Source organism: Malaclemys terrapin, chromosome 6 (assembly GCF_027887155.1).
Source record: "Malaclemys terrapin pileata isolate rMalTer1 chromosome 6, rMalTer1.hap1, whole genome shotgun sequence".
Taxonomy (NCBI): Eukaryota; Metazoa; Chordata; order Testudines; family Emydidae; genus Malaclemys; species Malaclemys terrapin.
The window spans coordinates 112,143,410-112,158,470 of record NC_071510.1 but is presented as its reverse complement, the minus strand read 5'-3'; the positions used below and the strand labels follow the sequence as shown (position 1 = coordinate 112,158,470).

Genomic DNA, 15,061 nt, shown 5'->3' with positions numbered 1-15,061 from the left:
TATTATTTTTTATAAAACAGAGGCAATCTGGAAATATTTTAATTGGAGCTAGTTAGGAAATGATTTCCCCCACCACACACACACAAAAATTAGATGAAAACAGTGACAAGATGAAATTTCTCTTTCCCATTTCCTGTCTCTACTCATCCCCTTTTCTGCCTCTTTTAGTTCCCGTCTTCTGTTTCTCTTGTTGGTTGTTCCTTTTCTTTGCCCTTTCCTACGTCCTTTATCTGTCTTGTGTATTTAGATTATAAGATCTTCAGGGCAGGGATTGTCTATTCCAGCACAACGGGGCCCTGATCTCAGTTACACCCCCTATATGCTACAGTAATGCAAATAATAATTAATAACAGCTAGATCACACTGCCTCCCTATTTTATTTAAAACAAGGGATGTGATCAGATTTTTTTAAAGACAAAATAGTCTGACCCTCGGGAGCATATATGATACCTATTATGATCTTAAAAGTCACATTCCCTCTGGTGGCCTATATTTACTACATATTTTGTATCAACCACAGTGGGCCCTTAGGCTATTATTTTGTTGGTCTGGAATCTTTGTGCTAGACGACGTGCCCCGAAAGTCAGTTCATATTTAACCCTATAGTCTGTAGATCAAAACCATGACGCGGTGCACCTGGGTTTCATTACTGATCAAACCACCAAGGAGGGCACTTATCAGATAGTTCGTGGCTTGCCAATTTTAAAATTCTGAGAACTCCTTTGATGTGACCATCAAGAACCTCCTGTCTACACAAATAGCTATTTGCCAGACCTCATCCTTTGTAGTAACTCCTGCCTCAATACATTATTGACAATAATTACATCAACTCACAGGAAGATCATAATTATATTGGTCCATTTCACAGTGAACTGACTATATTGAGGGGGAAGTATAAATAGGAGCTTATATACAAGTAAACCCAAATAGGCACTGATTTTTACTGTTACTCTGGAGCTATTAAAAACATGTATTTATGGGACTTTGAGGCTTCTCTCTTCAGTTATCTTAACAAAACATCATTGCGAAGGGTAATAATGGTTTCGGGTTGGGAATTTCAATGGGAATTAAGCACCTCATTTCCAGAGGCTCTTTTGAAAAACCCGCCCTTAGCCTCCATACTGCAAACCATTATGATGCATTCACATTTGGGGTAGACGGGATGTTATTAATAAAGGATAAACAAGCATTAGCAAAGTGGAAGGTTGACGGCAGGGGGCTGCATTCGGAAAGCTGGTGGAGTACATGGTGCTGAGTTGGGAGGTGATTTGTAGAGCGGCACAGAACTGGTTACACTCTTGTTCCTAAGGGGAGTGCTAATTCCCCCCCTGCAATAGCTGCTAAGCATGTCACTGGCACACTGTGGAGCAGCAGATACATCCATTGCTCCAAGAGAAAAAAGCCCTTTGCGAGACTCCTCCTGTCACACTCCTTAGGAAAGTGAGAGCACTTGCATTGTGTATTGCGTGATTTAGAGGTCTGTGTGAGATTCCAACCGAGCTTAGCCCAAAGGGCTGTCATCCAACCTGGACTAGACTTCACAGAGAGCGTAGTAATCCTTTGCTCTTCGGCAGCAGAGTACACATTTTGACACCATTTGTGGTCTTAATGGGTTTGCCAGGCAGGCAACCTCAGATCCATAAGATGATCTTTTACCAACAGTTCCTGAAGAAACTCGCCCCCTTTTCTGTGTAACAAATTTGGAAAATATGTATAAATGTTACCACGTGTGAAAGTGCTTTTCTCTATGTCTTAAATTTTTGTATATTGCCAACAAGCACAATAGCTAAGTGTTTCAGAGGAGATTTGGGAAAGTTCTGGTTTTTGTGCAGAAAATAACTTTTGGAGTATTATCCAAGCTATCATCTGTATCCATCTTTGATTACCTTTGAGATGGATCAAAAGTAATCAAAGGATTGTCCAGTTTTGAGGAAGGATTGTCCAGTATTTAGGGCACTAGCCTAAGGGCACGTCTTCACTACCCGCCGGATCGGCAGGTAGCAATCAATCTATTGGGGATTGACTTATCGCGTCTAGTGAAGACGCAATAAAATCGATCCCTGTTGGCTCTGCCGTCGACTCCGGAAATCCACCACGGCAAGAGGCAGAAGCGGAGTCGACGGCGGCGCAGCTGCGGTCGACTCGCCACCGTCCTCATAGCCAGGTAAGTCGACCTAAAGTACGCAACTTCAGCTACGCTATTCACGTAGCTGAAGTTGCGTATCTTAGGTCGATCCCCCTCTTCCCCCCCCCATAGTGTAGACCTAGCCTAAGACTCAGAAGACCAAGGTCCAAGTCCCTGCTCAATCATATACTTCCTATGTGACCTTGGGCAAGTCACTTAGCCTCTCTATGCCTCAATCTCCCATCTATAAAAGATAAGGATAACAGTACTTCCTATCCTCTCAGGAGTGTTGTGAGGATACGTACATAAAAGACTGTGTTTCTCGGATGCTACGATAAAGGGTGGGGGGGGGATATATTAGCAAAGGCACACAGATATAGCCTAACCCTCGGTATTGCATCTTGTAAGCAGCAAGTATATCATCCAAAACTATATAAACCTCAGACTTGCAAGAGATCATACATAAATGTCACATACTATAGTATTCTGAGACTGCAAACACTGATTTTCATAAACATTCCCAGTTAAACTACATGGTGACAGCATACCGATTGTATTGTGCCTTATAAAAATGAGCCTGTGACCTTGGTATGGGACACATTTTTAATTAAAAAAAGAAATAAAATACTGGAAGACTGTATTGCTAGTTGTCAATGGTAATTTTAGGCCTGGTCTACACACAGTTTTTGTACGAGCATATGTTGGGTAGGGGTGTGATTCTTTTACTGACACATTTATACCAGTACAACCACTAATGTGGGCACAGTTATGCCCGTGTAAAGATGTCTTATTCTAGCATAGCTCATTCCCTTTCCTGAACAAGTAGAAGCGCCTTTATACTGGTATAACTGCATCCACAATAAGGGAGGGTTGTACCACTTTAACTATACCAGTCCAGTTAAAGCAATACAACGTAAGTGTTTAAACAAGGCCTCTGTCACTAGCTCAAATGTGTTTCCAATCAGTAATGGTGGAAAGTCACCATGACCAATTCAGGTACCTACATAAGATGTGTGCATGGTGTTGGTTTTGTTCCTATTGACAGAGGTCCACTTCATAATTCACTACAACAGTTGACACCAATCAGTTCCCTTGGTAGTCTCAGCAAAGATGTCAAGCCAAGGACTGAATGGGCACAAAACTTTTGTTACTGGGGTGCTACTTCAAAATAGTAGTGAGGATAAATGATTAGGTGGCATGGGGAAGTTTATTCCACTGCCGTGGTTTACCTGTTTTGTGAAAAAATGACATGCTACATTTTCCTATAAATTATCCATATTCACAAGCACTAAGTTCTGAGTAAGAACAATTAAAAAGCAAAGATAGAAGAAAGAGATGTAGCTATTTGTAGCTATTAGAAGCACTTCAGCATTCAGCATGACCACGATTATACTTATTAGTGCTTGAGAAAGCGCATTGTGCTACTGATTTTAATCCGAATTACTAAAAGTCAGATGCTGAAAATAGCAAGTCTATGGGCCAAATGCTAAAGATGCTGAGTATCTGCAACTCCCATCCACGTCAGTGGGACTCAGCACATCTCGGGATATGGTTCCATGTTTTTGTTATTGTGCCTAGAGGCCTAAGGTTATATATTATATATATATATATAGTAGGGTATTATGCATGACAGATGCATTGAGGTATCTAGTTCTGAAATTCACATTTTCAAAATGATGACTCAATAATATTCAGCATTCATTTATAGTCACACTCACAATGTGCTAGGCACAGAGGTACCAGCACTGTCCCAAAGAGCTAGCAGCCCATTGCACTTTAAAGTATGTGAAATAAAATCTATTAGTTTATGGAAACAAACAATCTTGGCAAAAGCATTGTTACAGATGTTGTAGCTGTTTACTTTTCTAAAACAAAAAAACCCACAAGTAAAATATAACCAAGAACATCTCATCCTCGTGAATTCTCAGCAAACATCCAACATGCAGTATATTATCCTCCAAGATAACTGGGGCTTATGTATTCTTTTGCCCTAACTGGATAAATGTCATTTACAATTTAATATTGCAACGAGAATCAGGGTTATGTTGATTCTGCTGAAAGTGATGACAGCAGAGTTTTGGATTAGAAAGGCAATGGAAATGGTGTCTGGAAAGCAAAAAAGAGTCTTGAGATAAAATATCACCTTTGCTTTCTCTGGCTGAAAACTTCAAAAAAATCAATGTAGTCAAATTAACTGGGAAGTAATGCAACATGCTCTTCAGGGACTCTGGGAACTAAGAACTGAACATGGTCTCAGGGGGCATATCAGTGAAAGTACTGCCCTTTGTGGAGCAGTTCAGTTCTAACTTACTTGCAATAACTTTTATCCTTTAAGAATGTGTAAAATGATACAGTCTATAAAATTGGACTTTGCTAGCAACAACAGCATTCAATAGAATAAAAAGATGACTTTTTTTAGAATGTGATCTTCAGTTAGCATCACAATTAGCTAGCTTATAGGCATACATGTATTTCTGCCTTATGTTTGAATTATCTTTTTGTTATAAAGTTTAGAGTATCCTTTTCATGGCAGAATTCAACACCTGCAATACTATACTGACTACAGATATTTTTAGCTGCCAGACAATTATGAGATAAGAAAACGGACAATATTCCATAGTTGTACAATCATTATATCTGGTTTCAAAAGCCTGCATGGATTTATTCTAGGCAAAGACTGGCTAATCTGATGGATATTGTTAGTACTTAAGAGCCTGATAACTTTTGAAATCATCACTCTCTTCATATATATTACCCATATTTTAAACAAGACTATAATTATTATTTAGCACCTACTTTTAGCCCAGCATCATGCTTCACTCAATTGTACCACCAACCTCTCAGGAGACAATTTATCCATGATAATGATGAACACATCTAGAGCACTTTCCTCCCAAGGACTGCAAAGCATTTTACAAACTTTAATTAGTTAGGCCTCATCATTACACCCCATGAGGCAGGTACATTGTGCACATTTTACAGATGGGTAAACCAGGACTAACAGTAGTTTCAGGCATGATTCTGGTCCCATCTGAGTCAATGGCAAACTTCTCATTGACTGCAAGAGTGGGAGGACTGGCCAAACACAGAATCCAGGAATTCAAACGGCCAGTCCTTATTCCAGCCAGTAGATAGATGTACTCTCTCTTTATTGCATGGATGCATGTGCACCAATATCAGCACACATTAGTAAGGAAGAACACAGCATGTTCTAACATGGATGCTTTGTAAATTCAGTCATGAAAGTTTAGTGAGCAGTTTGAGCTAAAATTTGCTATAGCGATATAAAAGGCCCAGTCCTCCGAGATACCTAATACCCTCCCTCTCCCATTAAAGTACAGAAACTGGAGGGCACTCATCACCCTTTAGCAGATCCTCAAGCACACAAGGTTGGACGTGAAATAAGTATCTACTGCATCTGGTGGTTTCCATGACTTTGGGACACAAACATTCTCTCATTTTCCCCATCTGTTGCTGAAGTGTATTTTGTACTGGACTGTTCTTTTATTCCTATAGTTTAAATTACTACATAACTGTAACGTTTGGTAAACATTTTTTTTATTAGCAAATATCTCTACTAAACCTCTAGATCAGTGTTTCTCAAACGGGGGTCCACGGGCCCCGCTGATCAACTCCTCCCCCTCCCTCCCACTGCCTCCTGCACGCTGGGAAACAGCTGTTCAGCGGTGTGCAGGAGGCACTGGGAGGGAGGAGGAGGAGCAGGGACGGAGCACACTTGGGGGAGGGGATGGAAAGAGGCGGGGAAGAGGAGGGACAGAGGTGGAGCGGGTGTGGGGCCTAGGGGGAAGGGATGGAGTAGAGGCGGGACCTGAGGCTGAGCAGGGAGCTTGAGGGTCCACGAAAAATCTTAAATCAAAATGGGGGTCCTCAGGTTGCTAAAGTTTGAGAATCACTGCTCTAGATTATCATCCTGGAATAGATCTACTATAAACCAATCTCCATTGTATCATAGAATTTAAACATTGTTGTCAGTAGCTACCGGTGTGGTGCTCTGCTCTTGTTCGATGATGATAACAGTCAGCTGCGTGCATGTTCCCTCTGTGTGCTGCCCCGGCTCTGCGCAGATCAGTGACACAGCAGACCCCAAGAGAACCCCCAAAGACCACAGACTCTAGTAAGGTACAAAGGAATCCAAGCCAGGTTTATTGTCAAACGAAGCACAGTAATAGTTTCCCATAGACTCTACAAGACATACTACGAATTTGTGCCCCCTGGCAATGGACACAGCTCAGTCAGTGGCGGGACACTCCACTGCCCCCTAGGCTGGACAAAGATGTGCACTCTGGGACCTACTTTTATACAGTTACAGGACAGATTACTCATCCCTACTGACGTATTGAGGTACAGCCCCTTGACTCACTGGGGGCTGTCTCCTCCTTTGATGACGTTGTTTCAAACAGATAGATCTATCCATCATGCTGTCCTTTTGACCCTGTCTTTAAGATGCACCTGCCATCTTGGCACAAGTTCCTCTTATTAGCACTTATGTGGGATGCACCTGCTTCTAGCAGCCCTCTTCTCGCCAACTTCTGTGAGTGGGGCCTGCCTCTGGCTCACAGCCCAGCTTTTGCTTAGCAATGCCTGGAAGTACTTTGCTTCAGGCTTCAGGCCTCAGACTGGGCCTCTGACACAAGAGTTTATGTTTCAGGGCCTCGTCTTACTACAAACATCATATAATAATTGTCTCTCACTTGAAAATACTATGCAGGACTTACTTGATTGTGAGGTTAGGTGTTGTTTGTTTTCAAAAAGGAGGACAACTCCAATAAGTATTCATACGTTTCCTAAATTGCCCTCCGATGTTCTCTGGTATGACTATGGCATTACATTAAATTACAGGCTAAGCCTCCTTAACTTGGAAATAACTATATTTACAGAACTATAATCCTAACCACTGCCACATTCTCATGGGAACAGAGCTATTCTATTTTACGATAAAGTGGGTGCAGGGTGTCCCATTTAACATTGTTTCTTAGAGGAACATACAGTTGGTCACCACAGGTCACAGTGACAAACTCCATTCAATCATGTACCAGACTGCTACTGAGCACAAGAATAATATAGGTCACCACTGTATGACATGAAAATGAGCAAAGCAAATTATCCACAAAAATACCTATAAGTGGTGAAAAAAGTTTACTGGGTGGTCAGGTCTACTGCTAGGGCTAAACCAAGATGTACAAAGTGAATGACTTATCAAATACAAGCCAAGTAACACACATGTACCCTGGAGCAGTGAAGGAACTTTGCTAATACCGTTCTAATTTGGCATACCAATAAAATTATTAGGGGTTTAAAGGGGTTAAGCAGATTAAATATGCCAAATGCAAGTATCTGAGAGGGTGGAGACATTATAATAATTAAGGGCCAGTCTTGCCTTCTTTGTGCTGCTCAGATTCTCATTGATTTCAGGTGGAGCTCTGGGTGGCTGAGAAATGCAAGATCAAGCCCTGTATCGTATTATATGCTTAGCAATGACCAGAACTTATTGTGTATGGATACGAAAGCTTATTATTGGTACATGCTACTTTATTTATTATTAAAAAAAAATAAAAGTCAGGCTTAAAAATACTGGCCATGCTGAAGCATCAACTGCTATTCAAATCTGTTCCTCTATTCTCTTATGGAAATAAATAAAAGCACCTTCTAAAAATAAATACAAATCAAACTAAGCCAAAGGGCCAAACTCTACACATACTAGAAGAAAAAAAAATACATCTAGTCATGTACAAGGTCACTATGATCACAAAGTGAATAATATGAAAATATTCTCCTTGGCTTGGCCCTGATTTTGGCTCATCTTTAGTCATAAGCTCACAATCAAGCCACACCTTAACTCAAGCCTCCATTGGCTTGCTCAGTATTAGTAGGTGTATCCTGCCAGTGCACTACAAAGGAAACACATTAGCATTAACTGGAGAATATTCATGTATTTTAAATTCTTCTGAGGGTAACCTCGCGGATTGGCGGGTAGCATAAGCTACTACCATAGTGACACCTCTTGCTTCTCCATCTCAAGGTAAGGGTCAAAGCATGCACCACATTGGTACCACTTGCTATTACTGATCAGTGGTAAAGTCTGATAGGGATGACAGCCTCCTCTGCAAGGTAGGATGAGTGTGGTGATGCAGCACAGGACAGATGTTCTCTAAATGGAAAAGCAGAGCCCAGAAACGGGGACGCTAACCAGCTATTCAGACTTATGCTCATTGCCTAGGGCCAAATGCTACACCAGAACGGGAGTAAATGGGAGAGGTTGCGATGAGGGGCTCTTCTTCCCCTCACAATCCTGAAGGTTGGCAAGAGATGAATGTACACCACTTCCACTGCTACTGTGCTGCAAATTCTAACAACATTAGGTAATTTACTTAGAGCCCCAGCTCCCGGAGACAAGTGATTACATGGGAATTACAGCATTAATTAAAAAAACAAAAACAAACAAAAGGACATCCTGGCTAGAGCTTTTTCCATCCTGTGAAAAACATTGAAAGTTTGAAAAACAAAATTCTTCCCACATCAGGATGAAATGTCCAAATTTCAAATGTTTCCACACAATAAAATTTTGAAAATAAATTCATTTTGTTTTGATAAATTAAAAAATTTTCATTTCAATTTCAACCCTTTCTATTTTTTTAATTTAATATCAAATAAATTTCAAAACAAAAAAAATCAAACCTTTTCATTCCAAAAATGTCAAACAAGACATTTTTAAATGAATTTTTTTCGATTTTGTTTCTAAACAAAATGTTGTCAAAATCAGTGCAATGTTATGAAAAATTTTAATTTTTTTCAAAATGGCATTTCCTTACAGAAAACAGAGAAAATACTCATGTAGTGGACAAAAGCTTGAAAACATGACCCAAGTGAGCCCTAAAGACTCAGAAACTGGAAGGCAAGCAAAAAGAACCCAAAAGTTACTTTAAAATAAAACCTCCTGATTTTAAAGGCAATCTCATTACCTTTTCAGCTTGATTCATTGCGATTTTTTAAAGCTTGGGGTAGGCAATACTATTACTACAGACATGGACTGTGACGCTGCTGATATCCAGGCAAAGTCTTGCCCCACTACACACAGAGCAGAACGACATTGCTATTGCCGCATTTGGGACCCCTCGAGTGTGGGATAATTTTACAAATTGGAGGATTCCTAGACAAATTGGAGGATTGGGCCAAAAGAAATCTGATGAGGTTCAACTAGGACAAGTGCGGAGTCCTGCACTTAGGAAGGAAGAATCCCATTCACTGCTAAAGGCTGGGGACCAACTGGCTAAGCGGCAGTTCTGCAGAAAAGGACCTGGGGATTACAGTGGAGAAGCTGGATATGAGTCAACAGTGTTTCCTTGTTGCCAAAAAGGCTAACAGCATATTTGGCTTCATTAGTAGAAGCACTGCCGTCAGATCAAGGGAAGTGATTATTCCCCTCTATTCGGCACTGCTGAGGTCACATCTGGAGTATTGCATCCAGTTTTGGGCCCCCCACTACAGTTTACCTATTAATCCAAATCTCTCTCAATCAGTAGTCTATCGTCTTCATTATTTATCACTCCCCCAATTTTTGTGGCATCTGCAAACTTTATCAGTGATGGTTTTCTTCCAGGTCACTGATAAAAATGTTAAACAGCGTAAGGCCAAAACCATTCCCTGAGGGATCCCACTGGAAACACATCCACTAGTCACAATTCCCCATTTACAGTTAGAGTGGAGGCAGAGCTACATTTTCAAACCACCTATATTTATACTAAATAAAAGGCATTGTGAAAAGAAAAACAATCTGTCATCAAAAGAGGTTTTTAAAAACTCCCCTTTGTCTTCTATCATTTATGGATTTCTTTAATGCCTTTCACTAGCACTAAAGTGCTTTCACAATATCGCATGCTCCCTATATGTAATAGCAGATCACTTAGCACACACACACCAATGCAGTTACTTCTGGAAGTGGCTGTGTAGAGGGAAGTGCCTCTCATAGGCTAAACATCTTGTCTGAGAGAGACTAGATTACTCAGAGAACATTGGTAATTAGATATTCATTTGCTTGCTGGTTATGTCTTTGTCAAAGGCTCTGGATACATTTATAGAAGTTAGGCTAGGTCTACACTACCCGCCTGAATCGGCGGGTAGAAATCGACCTCTCGGGGATCGATTTATCGCGTCCCGTTGGGACGCGACAATCGATCCCCGAATCGGCGCTCTAACTCCACCAGCGGAGGTGGTAGTAAGCGCCGCCGACAAAAAGCCCCAGAAGTCGATTTTGCCGCCGTCCTCACAACGGGGTAAGTTGGCTGCAATACGTCGAATTCAGCTACGCTATTCACGTAGCTGAATTTGCGTATCTTAAATCGACTCCCCCCGGTAGTGTAGATGTACCCTTAGAAACAATTCTAGTTTTGACAATTTCTTGCAGACAACTGGATAAAGGACATTCCTCAAATTTACAAACATATAATAAAAAGTGGAAACTCAGTGACAGTATCTCTTATCAATAACTACGGGAAGGCCATCCTTAAAGACATAACATCCTTTCCATCAACTTATCTCAGGCAAAGGCCTGAGTAAATAGATGGATTTATGAACCATACCCCAAAGGTTAAACTCAGGCTCTTTCAGATCAACAGGGAAAGTGAGTTCCACAGTCCAAGACCACTCCACTGAGAACATCTGGCTAGCACGCCCCAAACATTCAAATCTAGGGGCTGCTAACTAGGGCATGTTGGCTAATTTTAAATGTAGCCCTAGTTAGTGCATGGCAAGAGGACGTGTCGGTTATGCAAATCATGCAGGGTTTCATAGATCAATATCATTCCCTTGAATGGAATATGAAACCATTCACTTCTAAGGGTACATCTACACTACAGCGGGGAGTCGATTTAAGATACGCAAATTCAGCTACGTGAATAGCGTAGCTGAATTCGACGTATTGCAGCCGACTTACTCCGTTGTGAGGACGGCGGCAAAATCGACTTCTGCCGCTTTTTGTCGGCGGCGCTTACTACCACCTCCGCTGGTGGAGTTAGAGCGCCGATTCGGGGATCGATTGTCGCGTCCCGACGGGACGCGATAAATCGATCCCCGAGAGGTCGATTTCTACCCGCCGATTCAGGCGGGTAGTATAGACCAGACCTAAGACATATGCTATAGCTTGGCACAGATGAAAACCAGCAATGATCGAAAGCCATAATAATATGATGGTGTTTTCAGTGGGTTCATAATAGACAAGTATCTATCTAAAAAAAAAAAAATGTTTGTCACTATTGGTCCCTTTGTTGGTAGTCACAGCAGAGAGGTCAACTATGAAATGGACCCAGGGATTGAATTATCCCCTTACGCCTGTAGGTTGTTCACTCAAGGTTAAGATTAAGACAAATCCTACCAGAACAATGTGATTGGAAGCCTGTACTGCTACTTCCCATGCTGTACCTTTCTGTGGAGAGAGAGCGGCTATAATTTAGCAAATGTTACTAGTACAGAGGGGGTTACCTGTTACAGTCCCTAATTCAACGTCACCACAGCAAGTGCTGAATACACTGCCTCCCATTCACTCCACAGAGCGACTTCCCTGAGTCTAAGCGCTAAGCAGACAGCTGCTGAAAGACTTTGCAAGGGAACATGACAGAGCCAATCAAACGTTAAACATTTCTTTCTGGCTGACTTTAGATACAACTTTTATAAACAACATGCAACCGTTAAACCAGCTATTCATCTTCTCGATAGGACTGTCATGAATGTTTACATGTGTACTACTATCAGTGCCCCATAGCCTACAAACTCCAAATACACACTCTTACACACACACACACAAAATACACACTCTCACTGTCACCACACACTCGCTGATCACAACAGTCACACAAGTGCCATAACACCACATCCATCATAACACACATGGAGAGACTGTCAGGCATTCTCATACAGACAGGCACCCACTCATAGGACTGAGCCAAGTCTGGGAACTTCACTACACAATATCTGGTGCCACACCAGCAACTGTGGCCACTCTGCCTGGCACAACAGTCCTCAGGAGGCTGTGTGTGTTTGATGACGACACTACCACAATACAACAACCACACAAGTGCCATAATACACCAATCACAACACACAAAGACAAGCACACACTATCACAACACAACCCCCTGCCACACAAGAGTCATACACGCCTACTAGAGGTAGCAGTCACACTGTGTAACAAGCACACACTCTCACAACACAGTAACTACAGAATACAACACACAAGTGTCACACACACAAGAAGATGGTCTTATATTGTCATACCAACAAGCACACACCAGCTATCACAACACAATGCACTTCCCCACAAACAAAGGAGGCGGCGGCAGTCTCATTCTGGTAACAAGTACACACACTCTCATAACACAGTGACCATACCATACAAGGCACGGTGTCACACACTCAGGAGGTGGCAATCCCACATGCTGGTACCATACACACACACACACACACACACTGAAGGAGGAAATCCCGGTAACACACACACACACAGGGGCAGTCCCGGTAACACACACTGACACACACACGGAGGTGGCAGTCCCACATACTGGTAATACACACACATGCCGTGCTGGTAACGGCACACAGAGGAGAAGGAGGCAGCAGTCCCGGTAACACACACACACAAACACACACGGAGGCGGCAATCCCATGCGCTGGTAGCACACACACGCACAGAAGGGGGCAGTTGTGGTAACACACACACACACACAGAAAGGGGCAATCCCGGTAAAACACACACACGGAGGCAGCAGTCCCACGTGCTGGTAACACACACACGAACACACACAGAAGGGGGAAGTCCCGGTAACACACACAAGGGGGAAGTCCCGGTAACACACACACACACACGCCCGCGGCCCCGGCCCCGCCTCGCTCACCTGAAGCAGGTGGCCAGCTCGCCGCTGGGTTTCAGGCACGGGTACCGGCTGGTGGCGATCTTGTTCTCGGAACAAACCTCCCTGCGGGAGAAGCCGGAGAGAAGAGGCGGCTTTAGCCAGAGCCCGAGGGGGGCCGGGCGGGGGCGCCCCGGACTGGGGCTGCCAGGTGCAGCCCGGGGCTCACGCGGCGCGGGCTGGGAGCCGGCCCCGGCGGGGCGAAGCGGGGGACCCACCTGTCGCGCTCCTCGGGCTCCTCCCGGTAGGTCCAGGTGTGCCCCAGAGCCAGGAGCAGGAGCAGGGCAGCCAGGCTCCGGGGCAGCAGCCGACGCCGCCCAGCCCCCCCTGGGCCGCCCTGCAGCACCATCGGGCGGCCTCTGCTTCCGCGGCTCCCTCGGCCTCCTCGGAGAGCAGCGCCGCAGCCCTTGCCTACCCCGCCTGCCGAGGAGGAGAGCGGCCCCCTGCGGCGGCACAGCAGCGGCCAGATGTTAGCGCGGGGGCGGCCTGGAGAGGAGCGGCCGCGGCAGCCAGATGTTCCACAGGGAGCAGGCAGCGGTACCCGGGGGCTGGGAGTCCTAGCCAGAAGCACGGGCAGTGAGGATAGTGGGAGCCAGATGTTGCAGAGGGAGCAGGCAGGGGCAGCTAGGGGACGAGGCAAAGGCTGGCGGTGTCTAGATGTTGCAGAGGCGGCAGGCGAAGTAGCTAGGGGAGCTCGGGAACCAGGCAGACGCTGCAGTAGCCAGATGTTACGGAGGGGGCAGGCAGGCGTAGCTAGGGGGGCTCGGGGATGAGGCAGACGCTGGGGTAGCCAGGTGTTGCGGAGGGGGCCGGCAGGGATAACTAGGGGGGCTTGGGGGTGAGGCAGACGCGGGGGTAACCAGATGTTGCGGAGGAGGCAGGCAGGAGTAGCTAGGGGCTTCAGCAGGAGGTGGGACTGGACGCGGGAGAGAAGTTCCCTGGAGCCTGTGTCCCTGTCCGCAGGCTAGTGCGGAGGCAAGCCGCTCTGTAGTTGAGTGGCTGTCGGGGAGGGGGGGTGTATTTATGGGGGGTCTAGATGGGGGGGAAGAGAGTCAGTTTCCTAGCGTAGGGATCTCCCAGTGCTGCTGGAGACGCCGCTCTTACGCTCCTGTGTTACACGCGGGGAAATCGCCCTTGTCGTTGTCCGTTTTTAATGACTCGCGATCCAGACTTAGCCCTGTTCTCTGTTCTGCCCCGCGATCCTACCGCCGGAGGAAGAGAACGAAACACGTGGGGAAGAGGGGGAGGGCGGGGGCGAGAGCGACTTTGATGAAAAAAAAACCGAACGGTCCAAGAAACCGAAAGACTCGGACAGAAAAACCCAACAATCTAAAGCTGCCCTAGGCGGTAGGAACGATGGGAGGCTGAGTGTCGGCACATGGCTGCCTTCCAGATCCAGCCTTATCTTACATTTCTCTCTCACAAGGACAACATAGCCACAGGATCTCTGCTACAAGCGTTGTTTACCCTTGTGCAGAGTTACCCCTTCCACGCCATTCACACAAGGGAGATCAACTGATAAAATAATGCATCAGCTGGGGCCCTCTGCACCATGTCATCCTGTTTTTATAGTTAAAAACCCTTTGGGAGCAAATAGAGGAACAACCCCCACCCCCCCCAAATGAACCTACCTTTGCAAATTGGGAGGAGAGCTGAGAAACATTAAATGGGCTTTGATAATAGGGGTCCTGACTACAACAATGTAAAGCTTGTGGACAAAAGCTAGTGCTTACAGCTACAGTCCTTTCACCTGTGGTGCTGGAAACAATTTACAGAAGTAGCATTATAACCCCATTTTACAGCTGGAGAAACTGAGGAACAGAGTTTAAAGACCAGATTGTGACCCCTTTACTCCCACCACTAACCCTGCTGACCTCACTACGATGAATAAGGCCATACTGTGAATAAATTGTCCAATACCACTAAGGCAAACTGGAACAACTTAATTTTAGGGCCTTTCAGAAGTTTCCCCTGAACTGCCAACCAGACTCTGCTTTGCTATAATAACCTCAGGAGT

The 15,061-nt window shown here is 44.6% G+C and overlaps 1 protein-coding gene across 1 annotated transcript in view; it reads right to left on the bottom strand.

The window, feature by feature from the left end:
- CCBE1 (collagen and calcium binding EGF domains 1) overlaps window positions 1-14,198 on the bottom strand; it is a 185,054-nt gene extending 170,856 nt beyond the window's left edge. The window contains exons 1-2 of the mRNA XM_054033089.1: window positions 13,263-14,198; window positions 13,030-13,110 (exon numbers count right to left, since the gene is read on the bottom strand). Coding sequence (XP_053889064.1) covers window positions 13,030-13,110; window positions 13,263-13,393 — 212 coding nt within the window. The 5' untranslated portion in view covers window positions 13,394-14,198. The remainder of the gene's footprint in view (window positions 1-13,029; window positions 13,111-13,262) is intronic.
- Between the last annotated feature and the right edge of the window lie 863 nt (window positions 14,199-15,061).